This window comes from Cyprinus carpio, chromosome A22 (assembly GCF_018340385.1).
Source record: "Cyprinus carpio isolate SPL01 chromosome A22, ASM1834038v1, whole genome shotgun sequence".
In the NCBI taxonomy this organism is placed as follows: domain Eukaryota; kingdom Metazoa; phylum Chordata; class Actinopteri; order Cypriniformes; family Cyprinidae; genus Cyprinus; species Cyprinus carpio.
The window spans coordinates 7,615,872-7,641,784 of NC_056593.1; the positions used below are offsets into that span (position 1 = coordinate 7,615,872).

The following is a 25,913-nucleotide window of genomic DNA, read 5'->3' on the forward strand; positions in this document are numbered from 1 at the left end:
CTATGATGTAATTGCCCAAATAACTTCAAACCAGTGTTGTTATTTTTTTTTTTTTTTATTAAAACCATTACATTTTGCTGTTGACTGAAATAAGACTGAAATAAAAGAAAAATGAATATTTAATGAAAAAAAATATTCTAAAAACTTTTAAAAGAAAAAAAAAATTAGAGAAATAAATGCTGAAAATACTAACAAAAAAATGACAATCACATAAAATTAGTTACACTAAAAAGAAAATAGAAACTGAATATACTGTATATAAAAAATAATACAAACAGAACAAAAATTAAATATTTTCAGCATATAGTTGAAAGTCACAAAAAAAATCATATCAGTAAAAATGTAAGCTCTATAAATAAAATGCATACAGAATCTGACATGCAATTAAAAACATGGGACATAATTTCAACAGCACTATAGAATTTGAATCTATTCATCAATAAAATCACAGCACACTAGAACATATGCTTATAGGCCATACAAGCTATCGGGTATGAAATTAAAAAGGGCTTCTCCAGTGCATCCATTACATTCATTTATCATTACAGCACAATTTAAAGCAACAGATTTGATCAGCTGTTAGATGGAAACAAATAATTATTCCGATTCAATAAAAAAAAAAAAAAAAAAAAAAACATTAAAAAAAATGAATTGATGCACAGTGAATAAAAAAAATTAAATGCATTTATGACTCTTATTTGAGGTGGTTGCTAGTTGGCGCAATCTTCCCACCTCAGGGAAGATCCAAAAAAAAAAAAAAAAACACATGCATTGATTGGACTGGGTTCCTTCTTCCCAAACCTCTCGAACCTTGCATATTAAAATCACTTTGGTAATTGTGGCCTTGTTTAAACTGTTTAAAAGAAAATTAAATAGGGGGAAACTGAAACAGAGGAGAGAGAGCACAAGGAAAGAGATCAGTTTGGCGGTTTTCCGTTCTTTAAAAAGCAAGTTGAAGGTTCGCAAGGGACTAAGGATTGTGAAACTTTTTAAACTTCTCAGAGAACAAAACATAACTGGATGCTTAGAGGAAACTGGGAGCGTGTGCATGTGTAAGAGAGAAACCTCCTTGCCCCGAGCAATCTATTTAAGCTTGTTAAAAACATTTCTGATGGGGTTACAAGTTACTTTGAGTGTTTTCATCAAAAACAATATGCTATCTTGGTTTCTGGTGAAATTCAAGTTACTGTACTTAAAAGTGTGGTTTAGAGATGTATTTCACTTCAATACCTATTTCATTCTACAAAAATAAAATTAATTAATTAAAAACCTTCTTTTCGATTTGAGGGACAGTAGCATTAAATTCTGTATTCAGATTGCCTTAACATGCCATATTCAATGCCAAATTGCTATTCAGTCCGTGTAAATTAAAAGCTTAATGTGAGACATGTAATAGTTTGATTTTTTTTTTTTTTTTTCTCTGCGAGAACTCATTTCTTGAATAAACAGTAAATCGTTTTTTAAACCACAGGCTATTAGCTTAATAGTCAGACTTCATCCAAGTCATTTTAAGTTTGCTAACCGAAAGGGTCGTACTATGTGCAATATTAATTATCTAACAGAAATTGAAGAGTGCTAAGTGGCCTCCGGGGTTCCTCAGGGCCGTGTCTTGGGTCCTACTGAAATAGTCTGACAGTATGACTCTATTAGACACAAACTGGAGTTTGTGCATGCTAAGCCTCAGATACTGTATGCATGTCTACTAAGTGGTACGGGTTACTGTGTTGCTCTAGAGTTCATGGTCATTAATGCAATAGACTTTGCAACAGAATTTATTATTAGGGCCCGAGCACCGATGGATGTGTGAGGACCCTCTTGTATCTCTGCTTTTCTTCTTCCCAAACTGAAGCGCCATTTTTGAGGGCCTACAAACATGCTCGAAAAAGTCCTGCAAACGTTGCAACACGCGTCAAACCTGTTTGAAAATTTTCGTCTGATTATAGTTTTCAGAAAGTTGGCAAGAAGTGAGCTCGACCCAGCGCCAACTATCGGTAAAAAATATCAACAGCCCGTAAGCTTGGTTTCACGTACATACACGAAAGAATTGGCACACATATGAAAGCGCTCAGTACCTACAAAGAACGACTCTTGGGGAGCCAAGTATCAGCGCGAAACCCAGGGGAAACTCGTATTGTTATTTTTAATTGTTAAGAGCAAATTTTTCATCCATTTTGGTCATTGTGGCAGCCTTGATATTTAACAACGTCCTCCTAGAGATAATTAATTCATCAACACCGGAATTTGGTATGCCTAATCTAAAGGCCTTTGCGATGTTAAGGTTGCGAAGATCTGTGAGTTTTCGTTGACGGGCGTGTCCGTCGTCGAGGCCTGAAACGAATTTTGATATTCGCCGATGAAAAATGAAGTTGCGTATAACTCAGAAGACATACAATGTCCAATCTGCCCCCAACTTCACATGTTTGATAAGACTCCGTGACCTGAACAGATTGATATGCCCATATTCCGGAGTGTATAGTCATAGCGCCCACCTACATGGGGGACATGAGAGTGGACATATATTTACAACTGGCGACGAACGTACTCATAGAAGTTTTATGACATCAATTGGTCTTTTTTTGTGGTCAATCCTAATCTAAGAGTGGGCCTGTGCAATGTTAAATTGATGAATGATAGTCTTGATTTTCGTAAAATGGCGACGTGTCCTGGCGCCGATGACAGAAGTACGATTTCGCGCATGGGAATAAAAGATGTTATAACTCAGGCATAAAATTTCGGATCTTCCCCAAACTGGTCAATGTTTAATAATATTCGCAGGCCTCAAAGCACACCTGAAGGCCAATACTCCATCGGTGGTGGAAAAATAGGCTCAGAGGGTAGCGTCCACCTATAACAGTTTCAACGTTAGTGCGCCTCAACGCTATGTTTCACGTAGCAGGTCCGTAAATCGATACACAGATTGTAACACACCAATACCACAAAAGAAAGTCTCTGGTAAGAAATCCCGTAATCCAAGACAGGAAGTCAGGGTTGATGATTTGAATTTTTGCCCTCAAAATTGGTGTTTGTTGTGCATTTTCAGGAGTTGTACTTTAACAGAACTCCTACTAGAGATTTATTCGATCCACACCCAAAATTGGGCATTGTCTCTAAACCTCGTTTTGCGATATTAAAATTGCGAAGATCTTGAGGTGTTTTTCGTTAAACATCGTGGTCCAATAAGCCTGGACCCCTAACAAATGTCGATGTTTCGCCATGAAAACGGCAAATGCTCTAACTCAAGACATACAATGTCCAATCTGCCCCAAACTCACATGTATAATATGACTGTTAGGTATGATTCTGACTAAAAGATCAACTGTCGCGCCATATGTCAGTTATCGTCATAGCGCCACCTGCGGGGCAACAAGAAGTGTCATGTTTTAACGTCTGTATAGACGAACTACTCCTAGAAATTTTATGACATCAATTTAATTTTTTTCTGGTCAGTCTGTCTAAAGGCCTTTTGCAATATTGGAATTGTGGAGATCTTTGAGTTTTTGTTAAAGAAGGTGCTGTCACTATGGCGCTGTGACAAAGCATTCTTATGTCTCGCCAATGAAGAGAAGTTGGTGGTAACTCAGGCATAAAAATGGTTTGATCTTCCCAAGAACTTCAAGTGTTTGCGATAAGAGTTCCTGTGCCTGGGAACAACGGTGGTCTAAGAGAGCAGTAGTCCATTAGAATGAATGAATGCGCCCCTTGCTGGCAACAGGTAAAGTCACAATATAAATGACTTTGACAGACCACCCTCGTATAAATTAGCACTTTAAATCGCACACCTCACCGTTCACCATTTTTACTAAAGCAACACACGATGGCGTGAAGACCCAAGTGCGAGGCCCGTCATCAGAACTAGCGCTGCAATATTAATTATTATCTTATTTGAGTATGACGTTCGTGTACAGGTCCCAGCATGTCTACTGCTGTCATTAAGACAATGTGAATACATTATTGATTATTTTCATTTGAGACAGCGCAAATACATTATTTGTTCCAAAATGATGAGAAAATAAAATGCAACAATCAAAAAACAAGGAATTCTTCCACCCGTTCGCCTTTAAAATAATCTAGAATGAGTTCAAAGAAAAATTTCACCTTTTCTATGAAATTTGCCTAAATTTATTTACATCTGGCCATAATCAAATTGCCTGTTCTCATCATAATACATTTACACTGCTTGCTAATGTAGTTTTTTTACTTGCTAAAAATATATTATTAGAGTTGACACATAACATTTAGCCAGGAGAGACAATGAATTTTGAAGATTAAAAAAAACCAACCTTGATACTTTTTGCAGTCACATGATGTTAATTGATGGACTGAGACTTGTATGGAACATAATGCTGATTATTATGGTATTTTTGGCAGCTGTTGAACTCTCATTCTGACGGCACGGCCATTCAACAGAGGATCTCATTGGTGAGGCGGGGTGTTATAATGCTCACATTTCTAATCTTCTGTTCCTATGAAGTTACAAACCAAAAATCATGAACTGTGAGCACGTGACCAATTGCTGAACATTGCATTCACAGCTACCAATAGTATCCTGACCTTCAGCATCATTAAAAACGACAATTGCTAAAATAAAGATTGGCGGTAATTGGCCAATCTTCTTACGCTTCAATAGGACCAGTCAAATCCTTTCAGAGTGCAGAATATGAAATTGCTCACAGTCAAAACAAAAAATTGTTTGCTGCAGACTGGCTGAAAATGAGGTCGCAGACAAATGCCTTTTGTTATACAAGAGAGGGAACTGGCCTTTTTAAAATTTTTTCTGCACTCTATGTGGAAAGCAGAATAAATAGGCAGAATGGAAATTCCCTGGGACAGATGCGTCCAAGGGAAAACTGACGTAAATAGGAGTTACTTTTACAAGGTGCATCTAACTTCATCAGTAGCTAGCAGATTCGGCCCAAATCCACCTCATTATACACCTGATTTTTTACAAACTTATGCTGTTTTGAACATAAACACCTCAGTGAAGCTTTTTTCTGGGATATGAATGGCGTTGCACTCAGAGTGCTTGAATATAAATGGTCTTTAAAATTTCATGTGTCAATATTATTGCAAATTTAGATCAAAAAGCATTATGGTCCTCACAGTTCACCGCACAGACTTTCAACATTGCCAGCACACCAAACACAACACACTGGTAAAAAAAACTATATGCAGTAAAAAATCATTGTTTTCCTATTTGCTAGTTTTACTTAAGTCAAGCAATAAAAAAAATAAAAACAATTAAGTAAAAAACTTGACCTTATGCATAGCCCAAGGAACCAATTGAGATTAATCGTGCAGCCCTACCAATAGTCCCAGACTAAAAATGTAAAGTCTGAGCTGTTTCAACTGAAAGCAAACTTGCCTGCTGATTGATAAATTAATATGTCATTGCCTTTGTTTTGTCTCAAGATGCACACCAGTAATGTTTTTGTTTTGTTTGTTTTTTTCCTCTCACTGCTCCATTTTTGCATGGGCATTTAAAAGTTACTTAAATGTCATAATTGAACTATGGCCTAATGCCTGGCAAGAAATCTACAGCCCTGTCTTTCAACGAAACCAATAAATATGTTAGCCTTAGAAGATCAAATATTAGACGCTAGCAACTTTTAAATATTTACTTGACAACTTTAAAAACTCTTGTGAAGCTGCTGTGAAATTATAATCCTATAAATCTTAGCAACATTGACATGGACATCTAGGCACCACACGACTTCAACATAGTAAAAACACAACAATAACTTATATATATACTGAAAATCATTTTTCTAGATATCAAAAAAAAAAAAAAAAAAAAACGAAGTAACACATTCTTTGATTAATCGTGCATCCCTAAGGTACTAAAACCTGAGCGGTAACGAAACAACTTAATTGATAAAACTTATATGCCCTTAGTTCGTTTAAAAAATTTTAAAAAATAAAAGATTCAACAGGAATTTCCACAAGACAAAGTTCTAATATTAATGTTATTGGCTCAATGTACATTCTAAAAACCTGATCACCAAACAGAAAATATATACAGTATTTTAATTCTTTAAAAAATCTTTATAGAACTTAGACGTTCTACACTCTTTAAAAGGACTCCAAAGAAACTTTCAGTGAACAGTTCTTAGAACAATTATTTTTCTAGTGTGAAGAACACTGAATAATCTAAAGAACTGTTTTCCACAATAAAGAACCTTTTGTGCAATGGAAAGTTTCCATGGGTGTTCTTCATGGAACCATCAATGCCAATAACTCAAGAACCCTAAACAAACACGGTTCTTGATAAGACAAGGATACAAGAATAACACACAAAACCCTTAACACACAGTATTGTAATATCATGGAAATTAATCAAACCCCCCAAAATGACGGAAACACAGTTATTAATATTCAGGATGTTCATTCATCAATTTCGTATTCAAGAGGCCTGCAGTGATTGTATTATGAATTAGAGAGGGTCAGTCGGTCTTTTATTAGTGGGCATTCTTGGGTCACATGAATATCAAAGTACGAATTGTGTGTGGTGTGCATTTCCTTTATCTCAAAACCCTTCCCCATCTATGTCTCACTTTTTTCATGCTTGTATCTGCCACACTCTATCTTTATCTCAATATGTAAATGGATATACCATTTGATCAGCCTACCATACGCCTTTATATGTCAGTATGCACCTGCTGGCAATACTGGATTGTGTGCATTCAGTTTAAAATGGTACAGAAAAAGTACCGCAGGCAAAACGTCTGGGGTGGACGCGTGGGCATGAGTTCCCATTTCATTTAAACACACTGGCTCTCAGTAAAGTTGAATCCTTTAAACAAGAGGCTGCATGACTCACTAATGGCACCTGTGGATGTGTCTAAAAAAAAAAGGCCACATATAAATCAAAACCATGCAAAACCAGGGGCTGCAAAAAATGAAAGTCACATACTGAGCATATTCAGCAATTCTAGTAATTTAGTAATTCAGCAGTTTTTATATTTATTTTTATATGATTAATAAACAAACAAACAAAACAAACCAAACATGTGATATAATAATATTTAAATTAAATTGTAAAATTAAAATAAAAAATGCATACTACAAAATTGTCAACTTTTTGTTGTATACTTTAATTTAGATCGCCTCAAAGCTAAAAAAAAAAAAAAAAGGCAGCTGTGGTTGTCAGCTTTACAGTAAAAATACAGTCAGTGCAACATTTTAGGTTTTCCCAGGTTGAAATTAGGTTTGAAATTACATAATCGATTTAAAAAAATGCAATAATGTTAATATCAAAATTAAAATGGCTAAAATACTGTTCACCATAAGCATTAATTCACACATAAGTTATTACTCATTCTGTAGAAGGTGCCCCAGTGTCCATACGTAACTTACACCAAATATACAATAGAAAACAAACAGAAGGAAACTACACTTATAAAAAAAAATAAGTAAGAATATATCAAAAAAAAAAAAAAAAAAAAAAAAAAACAAAAAAAAAACGAATGACTTACAACTGTTAACCGGTTAACTTTACAATCATTTTTACAGTGTACTTTTATCTTGTAATTGCTTTACAGAAGCAAAATAGGTTTGCAACTGGCAAATGCCTTTTCCATGTTCACTTTATGGACCTAATGACAGTAATAAGAGACAGTAAGTTTGGGGCGGAGCTATCGTCACTGTCCTCTTGATAAAAGCAATGAAGCAGTTTCAGTTATTCCAAGCAGTCTTCAGTGTTTCTACATATGAATATATTATATATATATATAATTATAAGAGTATAATATATATATATGCATATATATATATCTGCATATATATACCCTTATTGTAAATGTATTATCGGTAAAACCTGCATAAAAAATGTGCATTATCTGTTATTGTAAATGTTTCCTATAGGCTATTTTAAATATATAAACATAAAGCTAAACTTTAAATGACATAAAATTAATATAGAAATAATTTTGATATAGAAAAAGTAAAAATTAAAGCAAAAGTGTCAACTTTTGTAGTATACGATCAGCCAGACTCTAAGCTGGGGAGAGAGAGAGAGAGAGAGAGAGAGAGAGATCAAGAGGAGAGAGAGAGAGAGAGATGAGTCAACAAAACCCACAAACGTCTAATTTCGATTTCATGTGGTTTTAACGCTGATATCCACGCTGTCGCGTGTGTGCTGTAATGAAACAGGTGTTGGTTGTATGTAGCTCCCTAATCACATTGATTTCTCTGCATGCTGTGGTTAAGAGCTTTCTGAAGCGCTTGCAGAGAGAGCTATTCTGTCTTTTATCAGTATTCCGGTGTACAATCGGCTTCTGCTGTTAAAATGACAGCGAGTCAAAGCGGGGACCCCAGGCTTCGCCAGTCGCTGCGTATTTGTGAGGCTATAAATCAAATGATGGCGCTCTTCCACGTCCCCGTGTCTCTCCCCCATCACCCCCTCTCTGTCGTTTATATCCATCAGCACGTTTCATTTCCAAAGACCAAAAGATGCTCTGGTGAATGCGTGCCAAGACGAGACGATTCCCTAAATGATTCGCTCTTTTATTAGAAAAAGACGAATGAAATACTATACAAAAAGTAGACAAGGACAGAGCATCTCGTTTTGCACTACTAGCCTATTACAGCTAAGAAAGCAAAAACCCTCATGCAGAGTTATTAAATGCATAGAAATAACAATCATCTTCAAGAAACTGCTGGGAAAACAACCATCTAAAGTCTATATAGAAAATCTGTTTTTTGTTATGTTCCACGTATGGGTTTTATAAATGCCCTGAATCTGGTTTGAGATGCATTTTAAAACCTAACCATCTTCTCAAACTCCGATAGTGCCAGAGAAGATCTGATAAAGCCGCGTTATCTTCAGCTGAAGGATGCAACACATCTCACCAACCCCCTGCGCGCGCACAGATCAGCATGCAGGTGGCTTTCCAAATGAATCACTTAAAAAAAAAAAAAAAAATTTATTTAAAAAAAAAAAAAAAAAAAAAAAAAAAAAAAAAACCTTTGAGCTGGGTTTCTTTTTACCAGGTTTTACACAGAAATGATTGAATTCGGAGAATGCATTCCTACCTCTGTTGCGGGCTGTTCCGGTGACCACGTATTGCTGCGGAAAGGCAGTTTATTATCCCTTGCCAGCGCTGAGGACTCAGACCGACGGAGATACGGACTGAGCTGGCGCGCGAGAGGGAGAGAGAGATAGAGCGAGGGAGAAAGATAAAGAGAAATAGAGCAAGTGGGGAGACACATACAACTGGATCAGTGTAGCCTGATCACAAGCAAATAAATCGCAATGAGTTAGAGACATCATTTAAAAACATACAGCGGTTTAATTAGCGAACACTTTAAATAGTTAACCCTGATCATTCTAAACTCCTTGTAAACGGAATGCATCCTTCTTTTTAACACTGTGGCTCATAATTTGCCCGGGGTTAACAATTAATCCTAATTATTCATACAATGAAGACGAACGGAGCACGTGACCTGTTTACATAAATGCTCTAGCATTGCTCATTCTGTTTATCAAGTTTTTCCTGAATTTCCATTTTTGACAGCCCTACTATTTATAGAGCTGGGTTTCATTTCATAACCCTGGGAAAAAGCATTGTTAACCCTTGCAAGTGTAAAGGGTTTCATTTCATAACACTTTTAAAAAAAGCGATGCTAACCCTGCTCCAGAGCAGTTTCATAACCCCTGGGTAAAAAGCGGTGCTTTGGTCTCCGAATCTCCACTTTCTTCCAAAGGTATAGTTGCTGTCACCTTGCGCAGATGACGTCATTTGTTAAATAATGTGTTTCATATAGGCTAGTATAAATGCACGTATAGTAGGCCTATGAATGTAACCCAGACTTACAATATTTGTCATTGTCATGTGACCTAACAGCATCACTGCAATTAATAAATCCTCTCCTGTGGCCTCATGGGATAGTAAAATATCCACTGCATGTGCAGAATTTCACTGAAAATGGTAGGCTGTCTGGGGACTTTTAACCTGTTTTAAACTGTGAATAAGGATACACTTCTCTGTACACTTATCTGTATTCTCAGATTCAGCCAAGGAGCCTGTTATTTTTAGTGAATCCAAACCATACAGTTCGACCAGTGTACCCTGATTCCAAAATGAGCCGGTTCCTTTTAGTGGTTACTGAATTAATCTAACTCACTTAACAGTAATACTTAGGCCATTTCAGTAATAAAATACTTTTTGTTTATTATATAGTTAGGTCAAATTCTTGGAATGCATTTATTATAAATCAGTGCCAGTATTTAACCTTTTTGCACGATTTGATGTTTTATTTTTAAAGTATTTATATTTACGTTTCTGATTTATTGATTTCATATGTGGCAATTGACTGCATATGATATATTCTTTCTTAATAATTATTCTTCAAAGGTACTAAACAAATCGTTAATATAGGCCTACATACTGAATAAAAGCACAGATAAAAGCAGAGATAGTGCACAGGATCATAAGAATACATCTCAGATAATAATGATAATAATAATAATAATAATAATATATTAATATAAATGCCAGAGGATGTATGTATATATATATATATATATATCTATATATAATATATATATTATATATATATATATATATATACACACATTATACACACACACACACACACACACACACACACACATGCATATACACACACACGTTATTATTGGATTAACTGCAATGGCCGTAACATCTTAAGTGTAGATGCAGGAGATGCATAACTGCATTTTTCATATAGCTTCAGGTTTTTGCTCGTTTGTCTTTTCCATCGTCCACCAAGCACATCTGTTTTCTCACTCTGAGCACGTAGTGCGCCTCTGTCAGCGCGTGCCCACACCAGCAGGCAGGAGCCTTTGACGTCATAGAGAGGAACTCTGCCAGAGCGCGAGCAACCACAGCTGCCCGCGAATGTTAAATCAATCTTTCACGTGAATGACTGTACAGCTCCCCCTCTGGCATCCTGAAACATCCTCAGTGTGGTATCAGGCACTGAATTCAGGTGAATGGAGGGTGTGAGAGGCTCATTCACAAAAGAGTCTTGCCTAGTGATTGCCTACACTGGAACTGTTACTGAGAGTTTGATCAGTTAGAATTCATTTAGTCACCCTGAGAAGTGAACTATACAGGATAACCGGCCATCTTAAGTGAGACTAAAAATAATGGGGAGTACATATTCAGTCTGAAAAGCACAGTAAATATGGTGCTTATTATAAATCGTGCTGCCTCAAGTCAATCACTAAAACAGGTAGTGTTTTGTAAATGAAGATAACTAATATAGAAACTGGTTTCAAATTGACTTCCAAGACAGCATCAATGTCACATCTAAAAAATTAAAGTAAACATCAAGCATACTGTATAACAATATGTAACAAAGCAAATATTTAGTGACTTGCTAAAGAGAGTGAATTACCTACATAACACTGCTCCTGATAGTACAGGGTGAGGACCTACCTTCAAGCACAAACACTCACAGATAACAGAGGAGTTTTGACATATCTGGCTTGATGGATTTACACACTTTCTACAGAATCAATGCTACTGATGCACGGACTAACAGGATAGCGTGTGTAAAGATAGAAGTTCCCTCAAGATCAGCAACATAAGCTTTTAGGAGAATGATGTACAGCTGTAGGAACCAGAACTGAGCTTTATTTCATTACAGCACGGGTTAGATGAGACTGTTTAACTAAAATAAAAAAATAAAAAATCCGTCATCATTAGTCACCCTTATGTCAATTCAAATCTGTACTGAACACAAAAGATGATTAACATGCTGGAGTCCGAACAACATTGGACATCATTGACATTCTTCATACAGAAAATCATACAGGTTTGGAACAAAATGATGGTGAATAATCCCAGAATTTTTTTTATTTTTTATTTTTTTTTAAGTGAACTATCCCTATAAAAGGTCAAAAGTTTTCTTTAAAGAGTAAAGAAAGAAACATTCTAGACATTAGTTCTGTGAAAGTTTGCCAATATTACCTCTTGTTCATTCAAAATATATTCTATCCAGTTTATGTTCAGCAGCATTTCAGCACCATGGACAGTTCCACAAGGACATATTGACCAGCATAGTTAGACACATGGGCTCCATCTCTCTTAGGATGACAGTCCCACCCAAACCAACTCCTGTCTCTTCCCTAAAGAGTCAAGAAGCAGACCAACAGTCAAATAAATCACTTCAACAGAACTGTCAAAATTACTTCTAGTCCCAGCTTACCTAAACTACAAAATATACTCCTCATACTTAACCTACTGTTCCATGAGGTCAAGGATCTTATTTTACTTCAACTTGTCTCTGTCTGGAGCCATTTTAACCAGTCTAACAGACTATTCATGCAAAACATTTTTAAGCCATTACATCTCCTCTCTTTCTGTTAGAGAGATCTTAAAGAGCCCTGTCAGCCTTGGTAATGTTTTTTTTTTGTTTTACCAGGTTAATCCTCTAACTGATCTCCTCAATTGTTGCCTCACTACCCTACTCCACACAATAGGGTCAAGCACAGACAAATGATCCCCTCTTTAAGACAAATAGCCCTTCTTTTAAGACCAGTAGTGTGGAGGAAGAAGAGTCCCATCCATATAATTCATAGCATCGACCCCAGCTTAAGTCGATTGGGGTCGATCCGGGTTGGGTGAGCCACACCTTGCCCTTTGGCTCAACAGTCATTTATCCAAATGGCACCACTAGCATGCAAGCAAGCAACTTGTTGATGGGAAAAAAACACTGCTTCTCAGTAGGAATGTAGTTAGACAGTAAATTCTTAACTCTTATAAAGCTCATATAACCTGTCAGATCTTAAGAGTTGTAGATAACTGGATTGTCGATTTTAGTGGGTCCTTCTGAGGGGGTCCTCCACTTAACAAGCAACTGCCATTGAGATGAAAGGATAGCTTTCTCCTTCACTTTAATGGGAAAATTGTTGGCTTACAAAATCTCACCTAAACCATCTCCTTCCCTTTTCCTTTCTTGTCTAGGAACTAGTGATTTCATCTTTCCTTCTGCAAGCAATTAAGATGCTTGGAGGGGGTATGTTAGGGAATATTGTATAAGAAATGCAATGCTATTTAAGAAATCAAAAACATATGTAGTTTATCCTCACATAAGCCTGAATAGGATCCTCTGGTGTGATTAGAACTGGCAAGAGAGATGTTAAACAGTAACCACTTTGTGCACACTGGATCATCAAATTCATGCATTTGTCTTTACTCTACCTTTGTCTTATGTGAATCACACACCATGGCAACAATGGTCTAAATTTAGAATATCAGAGATTTCTGTTTCCTTGTAATTGTTTCTTGTTAATAAACCCCTGACCTTCGTTTTGAATCTCCCCAGGGGTTGGTGTATTGGCTGCAGTTGTGCTATTACTGCACAATGTAATGGCCCAGGATCTATTTTTATCCCTCTGTCAAGGATCCATTCGAACTTGATTATCTCAAGACGCATTGGTCAGTCATTGATACAATTTTCCTACCACCTAAAACTGAGCCTCAGCCTTTTGCTCTCTCACATAGGGCAACAGGCTCAATGAGAATGTATAAAAAGCCCTTAGTGACCTTTACAGACATGATTATGCTGCCCAGCATAAGTGATAAATGAAGTGTCAGCATGAAGGAAAAGATAGTGTCATTTAAGTGAATGGATGTTCTTCTTGTCAAGAGATGGACGGTGGCTGAGATGGAACAGGTTGGACATTGCAGTTCTTTCATATCACTTCAGGACATAAAGGCCTTTATAGTCCCAAAGACCACAATGACGTACATGCAAAAATATATATAATTTTGAAATAAAATTTAACGTCCCGCTACTTTCCCTTCAAATTTCATTAATGTGTGTCTCTGACAATCAAAACCAGTAGTAAATTAATATACATGAGAAAATTAATAATAATTTAATAATTAGATTAGATAATGGTCCATATACATTTCAGTACAGTTTAGATAGTTTACAGAATTCATAATATTCAGACTATTTATAAAACCTACATAAACCCAAAAGCTTTCATATACTAAATACACTGAAAAAAAAATCCCAAATAACCAAAACAATACAACATTTGCAGAAATATTTTTTCCATTTTAAATGTCCTAATTTACATAAAGAGCGAGAGAGACAGGCAGTGTGCACTGCACCATTTGCTTTGTTTCTCTCCCATTCTCTCCAACACAACCTCATGCGGAAATGCTTGCAGCCACAAAAATCTACCCACATAACCGAGGTTTGAAGTCAGGCTCGGTTCTGAGCCTGATCTGTTTACCATTTAACTATTCGTTTGCATAAAAAGACATTTTTAAAGTGGCAAGGATAAGGGCAGGAAGACATGAAACAGGTCTAATATTATTTCAGCTTTGTCTATAAGACTGATAGGACCTTAAAGAAAATAACAGCCTTGGATAATTCAGCATGATGTGTTAGGCACTGGATAAAGCTCTCTGGATTAAGGAGGATATCAATTATGGATGCCCATTAGATACTGACAGCAAGCAAACAGATGCACCAATATGGACGTGTATGTTTGTGAAGACATTTATGCATTCATTTGACATTGTGTTGAACATGTATGGCTCTCTAATACAAAATAAAACTGCAGAGGAAAACCACTGTCCTTTAGGGAAAAAGTTTTACCTCCAAAATATACTGTTAAAGTCTGTGAACTCACAGTTCTTATTAAAGTTACAGTCCCTCCAGTGTTGTAAATCTCATACACACTGACAAAGTCACCACTAGTAATCAAAGACTAAGAGAGCTCCATTTGAAGGATTATGGTCTTGTAATTTTCCCATTTGCTCAGAGCCACAGGACAAGCCACTAAACAGGGTATATCATCTATTGAGCTGAGAGCAGGTAAAGGGGATCGTGCTTTGAAAATTGCTACTTGCCTCCATGCTCCGAGACCAAATGGGGATTAATTGAGTCTAATTAAAGCTCATCTCCACTGCAAGCACTAATGTGGTCAATATCTATCCAGCGAGAGACTGTACTCAATTATCCCAGCCTCACAATTATCATCATCATTACAGCAGTTTCATTTTTATGCCAGTATTTCAGAGTTATCTTTTAAAGACCTGTTTCCTGTGAGAAAACGAGAAAAATCATTTTTATTCCACCTTTGAATGTCCCTCAATGCCATTTCCCTTTTCTCATTTGTCAGTTTTCCCCTCTCCTTCGTTCCCTCCAACTTTCAGACAGGGCCTTGTCGGCAGGTGATGGATTGCAAGAGTCTCTCGGTTATCTCAGGAGTCACAGGTAATCTGGAATATGCCAGATGAGACCCAGGTTTGCCAAATCAGCCTTTGCAAACACACATATGCACGGAGACACAAATACATTTACTATTGATTCAACAAACCAAATGCCCCATCACTCAACTGTTTAAATAAGGCCCTATCCAAGATACCGCTCTCAACACCGGTCTCCCTCTGCATCCACACTTGCGTGATGCAATACCACATGGACGGCTGGGAAATATTCCACCAAAGGTTCTGCACTAAGGGTGCACACCATGAGCACTTGTGAACACCTTTCTGAATCAGAAAATGACAAATGGGATACCCTACAAACTTGAGGACTTGAAGGCAAAAGAAGGCTACAGCACTGCATCAAGTGTGCTGTTTGGGACAACATAATGGCCTCTAGTTTAAAAAAAAAAAAAAAAAAAAAAAAAAAAAAAACAGTGCCAAGAATGCCACTACATGCAAATTGAGACCTCACTTTTTTGCCTGAAGCTTATGGACAGTAGAAGTGTCTAGAAAAAGCTGTGGTAAAAATGGTTGCCATAAATTCATGTTGGACCTTCAATGAAGTGCAATGGGACTTTACAATGTACATTCTTCTTTGTTAAACATTAATTATCTGAAACAACTTACAGTACACTTCTACTACAGGGACAATTTCTCAACCTAGGGCAAGGGCACAATGGTTGTAAATCATGAATCACCACTTTGGGTTTAAACCCAGGAGTTTCAGGTTACCAGCCTGGCATTTTCCCTTCTGGATATCCCTCGAGAATTAATAAACCAAGTTCTTAAAAATATGTCTTACCGTCACCACGCCTCCATGTCCTACTGCTAATCCTCAACATCTAGGACAGAGACAGAGCCACTGAGGAAAAATTGCTACAGGTTTAGGTAGCACAACCAACTGAAGAGTCCCAGGTCTGCATGTACAGTGGCTCTTGTCGACTGGACCGTGACATTGGCTAAAGAAAACAGCCAGATTGAAACCAGTGGACGAGAAACCCCGTATAGCTCAAAGCGACACTAACTTGGTCTCCACCACACACCTTGAAAAAAACCCTGAGTCAGTTGCAGAACTACCCAGCAAAAAAAGAAAAAAAAAATGGAGTGGGAGGTTCTGAAAGCCAAAGCAAATAATTCTATACTGGCCATGGCATTTTATTACCTTCCAAACTGGCTAAGGCAGTATGGTTCAGTGATTTGAGGTGGAGAGAGAGAATGAGAGGAGTCCTGAGTTTTAATGGCTCATTGTAGATTTTTGTGGCAGATGAAATATGTTTTAATTTGCCAAGCGCTAGAGGGGCTGTCGATAACTCACATGTAGGAGAAAGCACCAAAAGGCGGGAATGCTTTCCCTCTCTCTCCCTCTCACTTGCTTTCGTTCTTCACTCACGTTGGCGCTCCTGTATGTTCCCATGGTAACAGAGCACAGCAGCGATGCAAGACGAGTCGCATGCCAAAACTGAATGAGATAGACACCAAATACAAATTCTCTCACTGTCTCTATCAGTCTTTCTATCTATCCAACCTGTCCATTTTTATCGCGTGAACACCTTGGTCATAAACTGAGTGTGACAGATAAACAGTGCGAATAACTGAAATTATGCATTCATTCAAATGATGGATTCAAAATTCTGAAAACCAGCATAGTTTTGCAATTGTATCCTACAAAACAGAGTATCAGAATCTATCATACCAAGTTGTACCAGGTATTCACATGATCCAAATGAGATCATGTACTTTACCCAGGAAAGGTGAAGGCTCAGATCAGAGGAGGATGATGAAGGTAGTATTTGGAAGTATATTGGAACATTCACAATATCTCCGGCCGACCGAACAGATTCTGCGAAAAGCCACAGTCGGAAAATGAGATGTCAAGTGTGATTAATCTTCATAACATGAGAGGAAGAGAAATGAGGTGATTCTGGGGTGAAGAACAAGAAAGATCTGGAATAGCAATGAACGAGCGTGACATTCATCCATATTCTGTACTGAGAGATGCCGAGACCTAAAGGATGTGTGTTGCATTCAGGTTAATGCACACATTTTTATCTTTTACATTTGTATATTGCTTCTTTTCTAAAACATTTACAGGTTGCCTATGAAAGCTGTTCTTGCACAGTATGATACAGCTAGTTTTTAGGTCTCTGGTTGTCAGTGGAATTTGGGTTCAAAATGCAGGCCTCAAATCAGTTTTAAATGAAGTTAAAACCAAATTGTCATTTAGTCAGTCAATCTCTCACCAATCCAAACCTGGATGCTGGTTTTTGTGCAATGACAGTGATCAGTTTATATTCCATTATAATATGTTAATATAAAGCTAAAGGTAAATCACCGAACTTGTGAAACCAATGGTTAAAAGAAAACTTAAAAACAATAGTTGCCAAAGATTATGGATTAATCTTTGGGGGTATAAAACCACACTTCTCACAAGGTTTTCTCAAAGATTAGTGGTTTGCTTAGCACCTGTTACCTGTTGGTTCTCTATGTTACCACTTTTATGTTGTAAATGTCTCTTTTCCTCACAAAGATGTGGCAAGGATTACTTTCATTGTCCTTTTAGTGCCTTTAAAACGTGCTAGCAGTGGTCACTATGGACTGTCGTGGAAAAAAAAAAAAAAAAAACTTAATATCTGCATCTGTTTTCCACAGAACAAACAACACCATCATACAGGTTGTTATCAACATGGAGGTGACAATATTGACCCTTCGCAGGGTGTTTGACTGACAGGCGATCTGACCAATCAATGTCGGATCTGCCATTTTTCTCTGACAAACAAACCATGCAGAAGAGTAGATTAACATCAGTGGACTTGAACTTGAGAAATGGTGCCTTCTGATGTTCATTTATGTTTATTTCATGCTATAACAAGTAAAGAGGAAGAGATGATTGGTTCACATGCTGCTTGAACTGAGGCGCTACAGCGCGTCACATTAAAGAGCCACAAAAAGGCTGCTTGAATTTCTTAAAGACAAAATTTAAAAGCTGAGACATTGTTTCATGCCTAAAGTAACCTACTCTGTTGGCGCATTGTCAGTTTCCTCTTTGCTACCCAATGTATTTTTCACTGCAAGAGAACATGATGTGTGGCTTGTTGTCGTACATAGCAACAGTAACTAAGGTGGTCGGGTCTTTGCGAAGGGTCAATTTCCCCTCCAAACTATTCTGTAAAGGGATTCACAGAACACACACACACACACATTAGCACATTAACTCATTACGAACACTATATTGTGCAAACACAAACACAGCATCTTCAAATCTTCTCGGGCAGATCCCTGCTTAGTCATTGGCCTGTGAGCAGTGTGTAAATATCATTCACACTTAAATGATCTGTTAATTGAAACAGACTTGAGATCTGACAGGGTGGACCAACAGGGAAAGCAGCGCAATGCTAACAAATGGTTGTGCCAAATTTGCAATACTAACAAAACACTAATCTGAGAGAAAACATTACAGTTTTACAGTTCTGCTGAGTCCCTGAAGAATGAACCACATGCTATGGCAAATAATGCAGCACAAGCACGGTTCTGAACAATCTGTTTCACAAGAACAGCAATACTAGCATTAACTTTAATTTAACCTAAACCACAAGTCAAAATGCAACAAAAATTAACCCTATTGAAATTACCCCAAATTAAACCTGATTTTTAAATATGTGCTCCAGTTCTTATAATACACAATTCATAACCACACATTATTATAACTAAACACTTTTTTTTCATGAAATAAAAGCTTTAAAATATCTTAATTTGCAGCAGTAAAATGGCCAGCAAATGTGGTTTTATGTCTCTTTAAGTGTCTTTCATCCACATGAGGGCCATCCATCTCAAGCAGCATGTGTTTTGACAGATATGGTGATGTCACACCTGGGGAACGAGGTGCTGATGGTGATTCAATGTGTTGGAGGTCAGATTTCTTACAGATGTTTTATGTCAGCTGGTCAGCGAGGTTAAAAGCTTTGTCAACTAAAAGAATTACGGTGTGCTAACCGGCCGTCCCAAACGTACCTTTGAATCAAGCCGTCACATTTTCCACAAGAAGGCCTGAAAGCAAAGAGCAGATTCCTGACACTTAAGCAAAATGCTACTGACAGGTCTGTAAACACATTACTTTTAGTGTCATGGTCCATTAGCAGAAAGCAAGGACTTAAGATGTGGATCCTCTTTCTGATTGTACGTTCCAAGTGGCCTAGTTTGGCTTCTCCTGCAATTGAAATCAATCTACATATGGTTCCATTTTTAACAAATACTTGGATTTTAATGTAATCATTACATTTTCAATGATGATGTGCTGCACCCTGGTGGTTAGGAGAAGTACCGCAAGCTCCATACTGTGAGTGACTCACTGTTTTGTTTTATGACTATGGGGTTCCCCTGCCTCCTCTCTCACCATCTGTCTGGGAACTCTCCCTTCCTAAAATACACCTAAACTGCTTCCCTCCCTCCTTTCCCCCTCAGCCTCATCTTCTTTAGTTGCAATTCTGCAATTCAACTTTCACTATTAGTCTACAATGACAAAAAATTAATGGCTACCAAATAGATAAAAATCATCTAGCTGTGCAGCACTGCTTTACTCCTGATAGTGATAAAGGTTTACTAGTTACATTTACGATTCTGGGCACTCTGGGAAATTGCGTCCTACTATATTCATATACTTTGGAAATAATAATATTGTTAATAATAAACAATAATAAACAAAATGTCGCCCAGCATACTTTGTCAACGACTAACACAATTTACCCCACAGCAGTGTCGTTATTGTGAACTAAATCTAAAACTATTCAAAATTATTTTCGGTAATTGAAATTAATCTGAAATTAAATAAACTATAGGTATTCGATGAAAAACTTAAACTTGACAGCAGGTTAGAAATGTTAATGGAAATTAATTATATATTGGCATATGTAAGATATTTATCCAGTATTTGATGACTTTTGGAACACCACAAGAGTAACAAAAAAGTTGTTATACCCTGTGTGAGCAAACTCAGTAACTAATTAAGTTTTAGTCCAATGTAATAATAACTAGCATATTTAGGAAAAATAAAGTCCTCTCTGGGTCAAAATGACTGGAACAAAACATGAGTGTTATTACAAAATATTGTATCTTGTTCATAGTCCTAAAACAGCAATGTTTCATTATTTTGCTCCCTCTCTCCTCATAAGGTAATTTCACCCTGACCTGAGTTCTCGGCCCTTAACATGCAAGTTAGTGTGTGAGGGTCATATCCTGAGCTACAGGTCTAAATCACAGTATTGACCCTACGGGGACAGGGGCACAGAAAAAGACAGCCTGACATGAATGAGTCATTGTGAGTCCTCTAGAAGAGACAGAAGAACATACAATCTGACAGCCTTTTGTTTGTGTGCTGTCCATGCCAAAAATCAGTCCTTTTGGTCAAACTGAGATTTCTTGTTTGGAGGACTTCTTCTGCATCACGTTTGGTCCCAAATTAATTTAAACAAGGGTTAGAGGGTCAGTGCTAAAGAAATCACCTCTGCTTCTTCTGTCTGGCTTGAGAAAATAGAAAAAGTCCCATTTCAGGCAACAGAAAGAGTTTCAGAGTGAATGTGATTGGCAATCCTGCTCTTTCTATCTCTGTGGAGGGCTATCAGAACATGAGCTATTCTGTTCTCTAGAAGAGCACAAAAGGTCTTTGGACCTTTGGATTGGTTTATAGAGGCGATACGGTCAGGTTTTTGTGTCAAGGTCAAGGTCCCAATGTGAGCTTTCCTTTGAGAAATGCGCTACAAAGTCTCAGTGGAGGGTTATACATTCAGCTGCACTTTTACACAGATCAGGTTTTTGGGTCATGTTACTTTTGATTGAACATGTAATCACTAAGCAACCAGTCAAGAATCATTACACACAATATCACACTGATTCTGCTTAATAAACCAACAAGTCATGTAAACACCTTAAAAAGTGTACTTTAATCAAGAAAATGTCATTAATGGGTTAAAGGGTTCTTGACATAATTTTATGTATTGGGCCTCATCTATTAAACATGAGCAGTACAAATTTGCGTAAATTGGTTGTAAATAGTTGCAATTAAATTTAATGATAATTTACACAAAATTAGTTTTACGAATTACACAGAAATCTGTTTAGCATGTTTCACGAATGAGGTGCAATGTGCACATATCTAATGGATTACTATTTGGCAATCAAGACAAATGATAATTTCACAACTTCTTGTTAACACAATTTTTTTGTGTTATTGCTTCATTGATTTTCATTTTATTTTGCATTAAAAACCTACCAAAAAAAAAAAAAAATACTAATTAAATATGAAATTAAACAATATTTATAAATTAAATACAAAGAAAATACTCAATTAAATTACAATTTTACATTTTTTCATTAAATAAAAAGCTAAACCTAAAAATTATTTATAAATATGAATTAAAATATTTATAAATTAAATAAATACATGCAATTAAGTATGTTTTATAATAAATAAGAAATAACTCACTCATTTTAATATTTAAATAATAATAATTTATTTTCAATTTAAAATACATTAAATACATAAAATTAAAATATAAATAATAAAAAAAAAAATAAAAAAAAAAGTAATAAAAAATAAATAAAAAATAAAAGTAAAAAATAAAATAAAAAATAATATAAATTATAAAATAAATCATATTTATATCAAACAAAATATTATTATTATTATTAAAAAAAAATTATTCACTTTTTTCCGTTAATGAAAAAAAAGCTAAACACAAAGTCACATGAAAGACTCACCTAAACCCAGCAGGTTTGTGCAGATTTTTAAGATACGCGGTCACATTGAGAAAAAAAAGAAAAACTTTAAAAGTTAACATTAGCTGGTTGTGAACAGGTACACAGTGAGCCGGGGGTTTTCTTGCACTCTCATAGAAAGGTCTGGTTAGAAGTCAGTGCGTGTCTCTGGGTTTGTGAGTGCCGTTGAGAGGAGGGCGATTCCATGGAGATGAACCCTCAGCGGGCTCTCAGAGTGAGGGCCACTCCACCACTCTCTACTCTGCCTCTCTCTGCCCCCTCCATTATCAACATCAATTGATGGCTGCTATGCCACAAACGGCCCCTCAGAAAAAAGAAAAAAATACTTTCAGTGAGATACCTGCTGCGAGACCTTGTGTATTCATTGAGATTGTACTGATTTACCTATTAATTTTTTTGTGAGGGGCTTCTGGGGTTCATGGCTACAGGTTCAAGGCACGATGGCTATTGATTCCCAAGAGTTGCAGCACCACACAGCTTGTCCATGTGTACTGTGACATTTCTAAGGTGTTTTTAATACTGTACATCCAACCTCAGAATAAGATACCAGACTTTTTAAAGCAAGTATATCCATGGGAACAACAAATGACCAACATGATCACTTTAATATCTCAACTGTTTCTCGACAAAGCAGATGGAACTTTTTCTTGAGAAACAGAACCTTTAAATCTAATTTATCTCTTCTAGAGTTCCGGAAGTATCTCAAAAATGTGACAAATTTGACAAAACTGTGCCCACATTTGTCAAAATATCAACGTCTGCAAAAATCAGATACTTTGTTATAAACGTAATTATATTTCTCCTTAGGATTTTCAAATGAAGACAAACTTGATACTTCAATGAAACATTATTGAAATCTCATGAGCTCTGAAAGAGCAATAAAACTTAGATATCATCAAGATACTGGTATGTCAACATGTTCATCAAATTTCAGTTGTCATGGCAACAGCAGTCTAGTCATGTACCATAAGCACTAGTAATAAAGACAAGGATGAATCTCAAGAAGTTGTTCATTCAACCCCAAATCATAAGCTGTTATTATTATTATTATTAGAAAATATGGAATGCAAAAAAGTATATTTAACAGAAAAATGAAAATGAATTATTTGGATTATATCATCTTCATGAATGCTGAAAACATACTTTACAGTCTAAATAAATAAATAAATAAATAAATAAATAAAAATAATAATAATAACATATTATTTTTGGAAATTATGAGATAATAATTGAAGTTTATTGTTAGAACCATTAAATCATTTTGATTGTATTATTATTATTATTATTATTATTATTATTATTATTATTATTATTAAAATGCATAAACATTAATGGGAATGAGAGCTTGGGTTACAATGAAAGGTGCGCTTCATAATATATGACTACATTAATTATGTTAATGGATGGTTCTTATGTAAATGATTCTTATGCCTTTTTTTTAACTTCAGTTAAGGCCCAGACATCTTTTGATAGTTTCCTTGAGTTTCATCCTCATACAAACTCGCAGACAGATGCATCGAGAGCTCAAGCTGTCAGTTTATGTCCACAAGTTTAAAAAATAAAAAAATTCTGTTATCAAACTGCAGGGCGTTCATTGACCAACACACACGACATCAAAACGCTGCACCAATTGAACCCATCTGCCCACATACAAGCCTGTCAGCGCTTGTTATATAATAGATACAATGACCAATTTAAAATGGGCATTTAAAAGTGTGACGTTCTTGTGGTACCATAATGGCATTATAAACCTCCCTGTGTCCGACTACAAGATAAATAGAGCGTGTGACAGCTTTTATTATCTCCAGCTGCTTTCATGACCATACAGTTCAGGCTGTGAGCAGACGGTGGAAAATGAGATTGCGAATCTTCTTCTCTGGTTGGTTTGATCTACTGAATGTCACAGGTGGACATTAAAACTTATGTGGCTGAAAGAAAACTTTCCAAATTTGTGTTGTAAAACAAGTAAAAGGCCCATTTAATGCTATGCTGCAATACTTTGAGGTTAGAAAGTTAATCTGAATTAATGGATGGAATCTCCAAAAAGTCAGTCAAACACTCAATCAATCATCAAATATTAAACTTATTAAAAATGCTAAATAACATTAAATCGGTTTTCCAAACGTTCATCCACATGATAAAAGTGCATTCAATAGTACATCAAAGGCCTTTCGACTCTAAACAAGTCAAGCCAAGTAAAAACCTCAACTAATTCAACATATAAACAAATACAGGCAAATATTTCAAAGGTTTGGGGTTCTCCAGCCCAAACACAAGCACTTCAAAGGGGGAATCAGCCACTAGCAGACATAACACATAGAATCAAACTCACTCAGGGAAAGATCTTGTGATTGCTTAGGCCCTTAATGTATAATCCAAACTGGAATTGTGCTAGCTTGTTTGGGTGTACTAAACTCTCTGTTTGTTAACACTGACCGCCTCCCACTTGATTGCTTGATTCATTTGATTGGCAGGTGGTCTTAAAAGGCCAGTACCCACTGTCTGTCAAAGCCCTGTCTTAAAGGGCCAGTGCATGATTACACCTACCTATCTAATGTAGGAAAAACACACAACCACAATAAATATATTTGAGTTAGGAAATAATTCAAAATCATTATACAGGAAAATAATCTTTATCTAAAACTGTATGAAAATGTATTTCAAAACATATTTTAGTGGATATCCACTTATCTTAAGTGCTTCATACAGTATAAATCATACGGTACAAATTTATTACAGTAATCAAAATGCATACAGTGCAAATACAAGAATACAAGTGATAACAGAAATAAACAAATGTGATTACCCTGTTTTAAAATCTTTCAATTTTAAAATTTTCAAAACAAATAAATTCATCAAGCGAACTGATTTTAAAGCAGTTTTACACTTACAAACAAATACACAGTGCATTGACAGATATGTGTTATTTTGTTATTTAATAATCACAAATATATTTAGGATTCAAGGAATCAAATGATCATATAATAACCAAAATGTGCAGCGTGTAGACAGAAGTTACACTTCCAATTTCAATAACAATAATGGCTCAGTTAAATGTTGAGGATTCTCAGTTTCCTCATTTGACCAACATGCAGTGCTTTCGGCTCCTTATCACACAAATGTCTTGTAAGGACACTTATGCATTGAAATTCTCACATTATACATGATTATTGTCCATTTAGCCCATTGCATCATGGGAGAACATGTTGATTCCATGACAAGGCACCTTTGAGGGCTACAGGGCACCAACTTGTTGTAGGGTACAGAAGACAATGGACTGTCCTGAACCTGAAAAAACAGAACAACATTAGCTTAAATGCATCATATTCACACTCTATGATGAGTTTTTAAAAGTCGTAGATTTAAAAATGCTTTTAAAAAAGAAAAGGATTAGGCTGTTTTATGGCTTTGGCTTGAAGCCTTGGTTGAAGTTTGAGCACAACAAAACTACACTGTCTCCAAAAAAAAATAAAAGCCTTAATCCTTAACCCCAAGAAAAAATGCAAAACCTTTTAGCCTGTGAAGAGTCTGGCAATACAGACTAATTTATTCAGATTAAGCAGATTAAGACATGCGAGGAAGTAATTTTAAACTGCCCGTAAGAAATGTCTGCTCACGAAGTGTGTAAGCATGGATTTGTGGTGATGACAGAAAAGGCTTGGATGTTTAATGCTAACACAGGCAGAAAGGTGCGTGAGAAGATATCACACTCACTGTGGTAAGCATATTTTACAGATAAACACAAATATTAGAATGAAAGTAGATTTCAGGAACTTTGGTAGAAGGATAACATGCTTTTACATCAGTTAAAGTGGTTATATCTGACTTAAACTTCACTTTGTCTGATAATTTGTCTTGAATGAACAAAGGAAAGTGGAGTTAGCGTCAGTATGCGTCATCTTTTAGTCACAAATAACAAATCTGTATCCA

General features: G+C 36.2%; 2 protein-coding genes across 4 annotated transcripts in view; both read right to left on the minus strand.

Moving 5' to 3' along the window:
• LOC109047541 (protein phosphatase 1 regulatory subunit 29-like) overlaps positions 1-25,913 on the minus strand; it is a 905,211-nt gene that overhangs the window by 105,196 nt on the left and 774,102 nt on the right. Inside the window, exon 1 of one of the 3 annotated variants that reach the window (XM_042712420.1) lies at positions 9,031-9,204. The exons of the other annotated variants lie outside the window; for them this stretch is intronic. The gene's annotated coding sequence lies outside the window, so the exon portion shown is untranslated. Of the gene's footprint in view, positions 1-9,030; positions 9,205-25,913 lie in introns of those variants that run through there. 3 annotated transcript variants of the gene reach the window in all.
• The window catches only part of LOC109046565 (beta-1,3-N-acetylglucosaminyltransferase manic fringe), a 788,629-nt gene continuing 787,282 nt past the window's right edge, over positions 24,567-25,913 (minus strand). Inside the window, exon 8 of the mRNA XM_042712437.1 lies at positions 24,567-25,271. Within this exon, the coding sequence (XP_042568371.1) occupies positions 25,175-25,271 (97 nt within the window). The 3' untranslated portion in view covers positions 24,567-25,174. The remainder of the gene's footprint in view (positions 25,272-25,913) is intronic.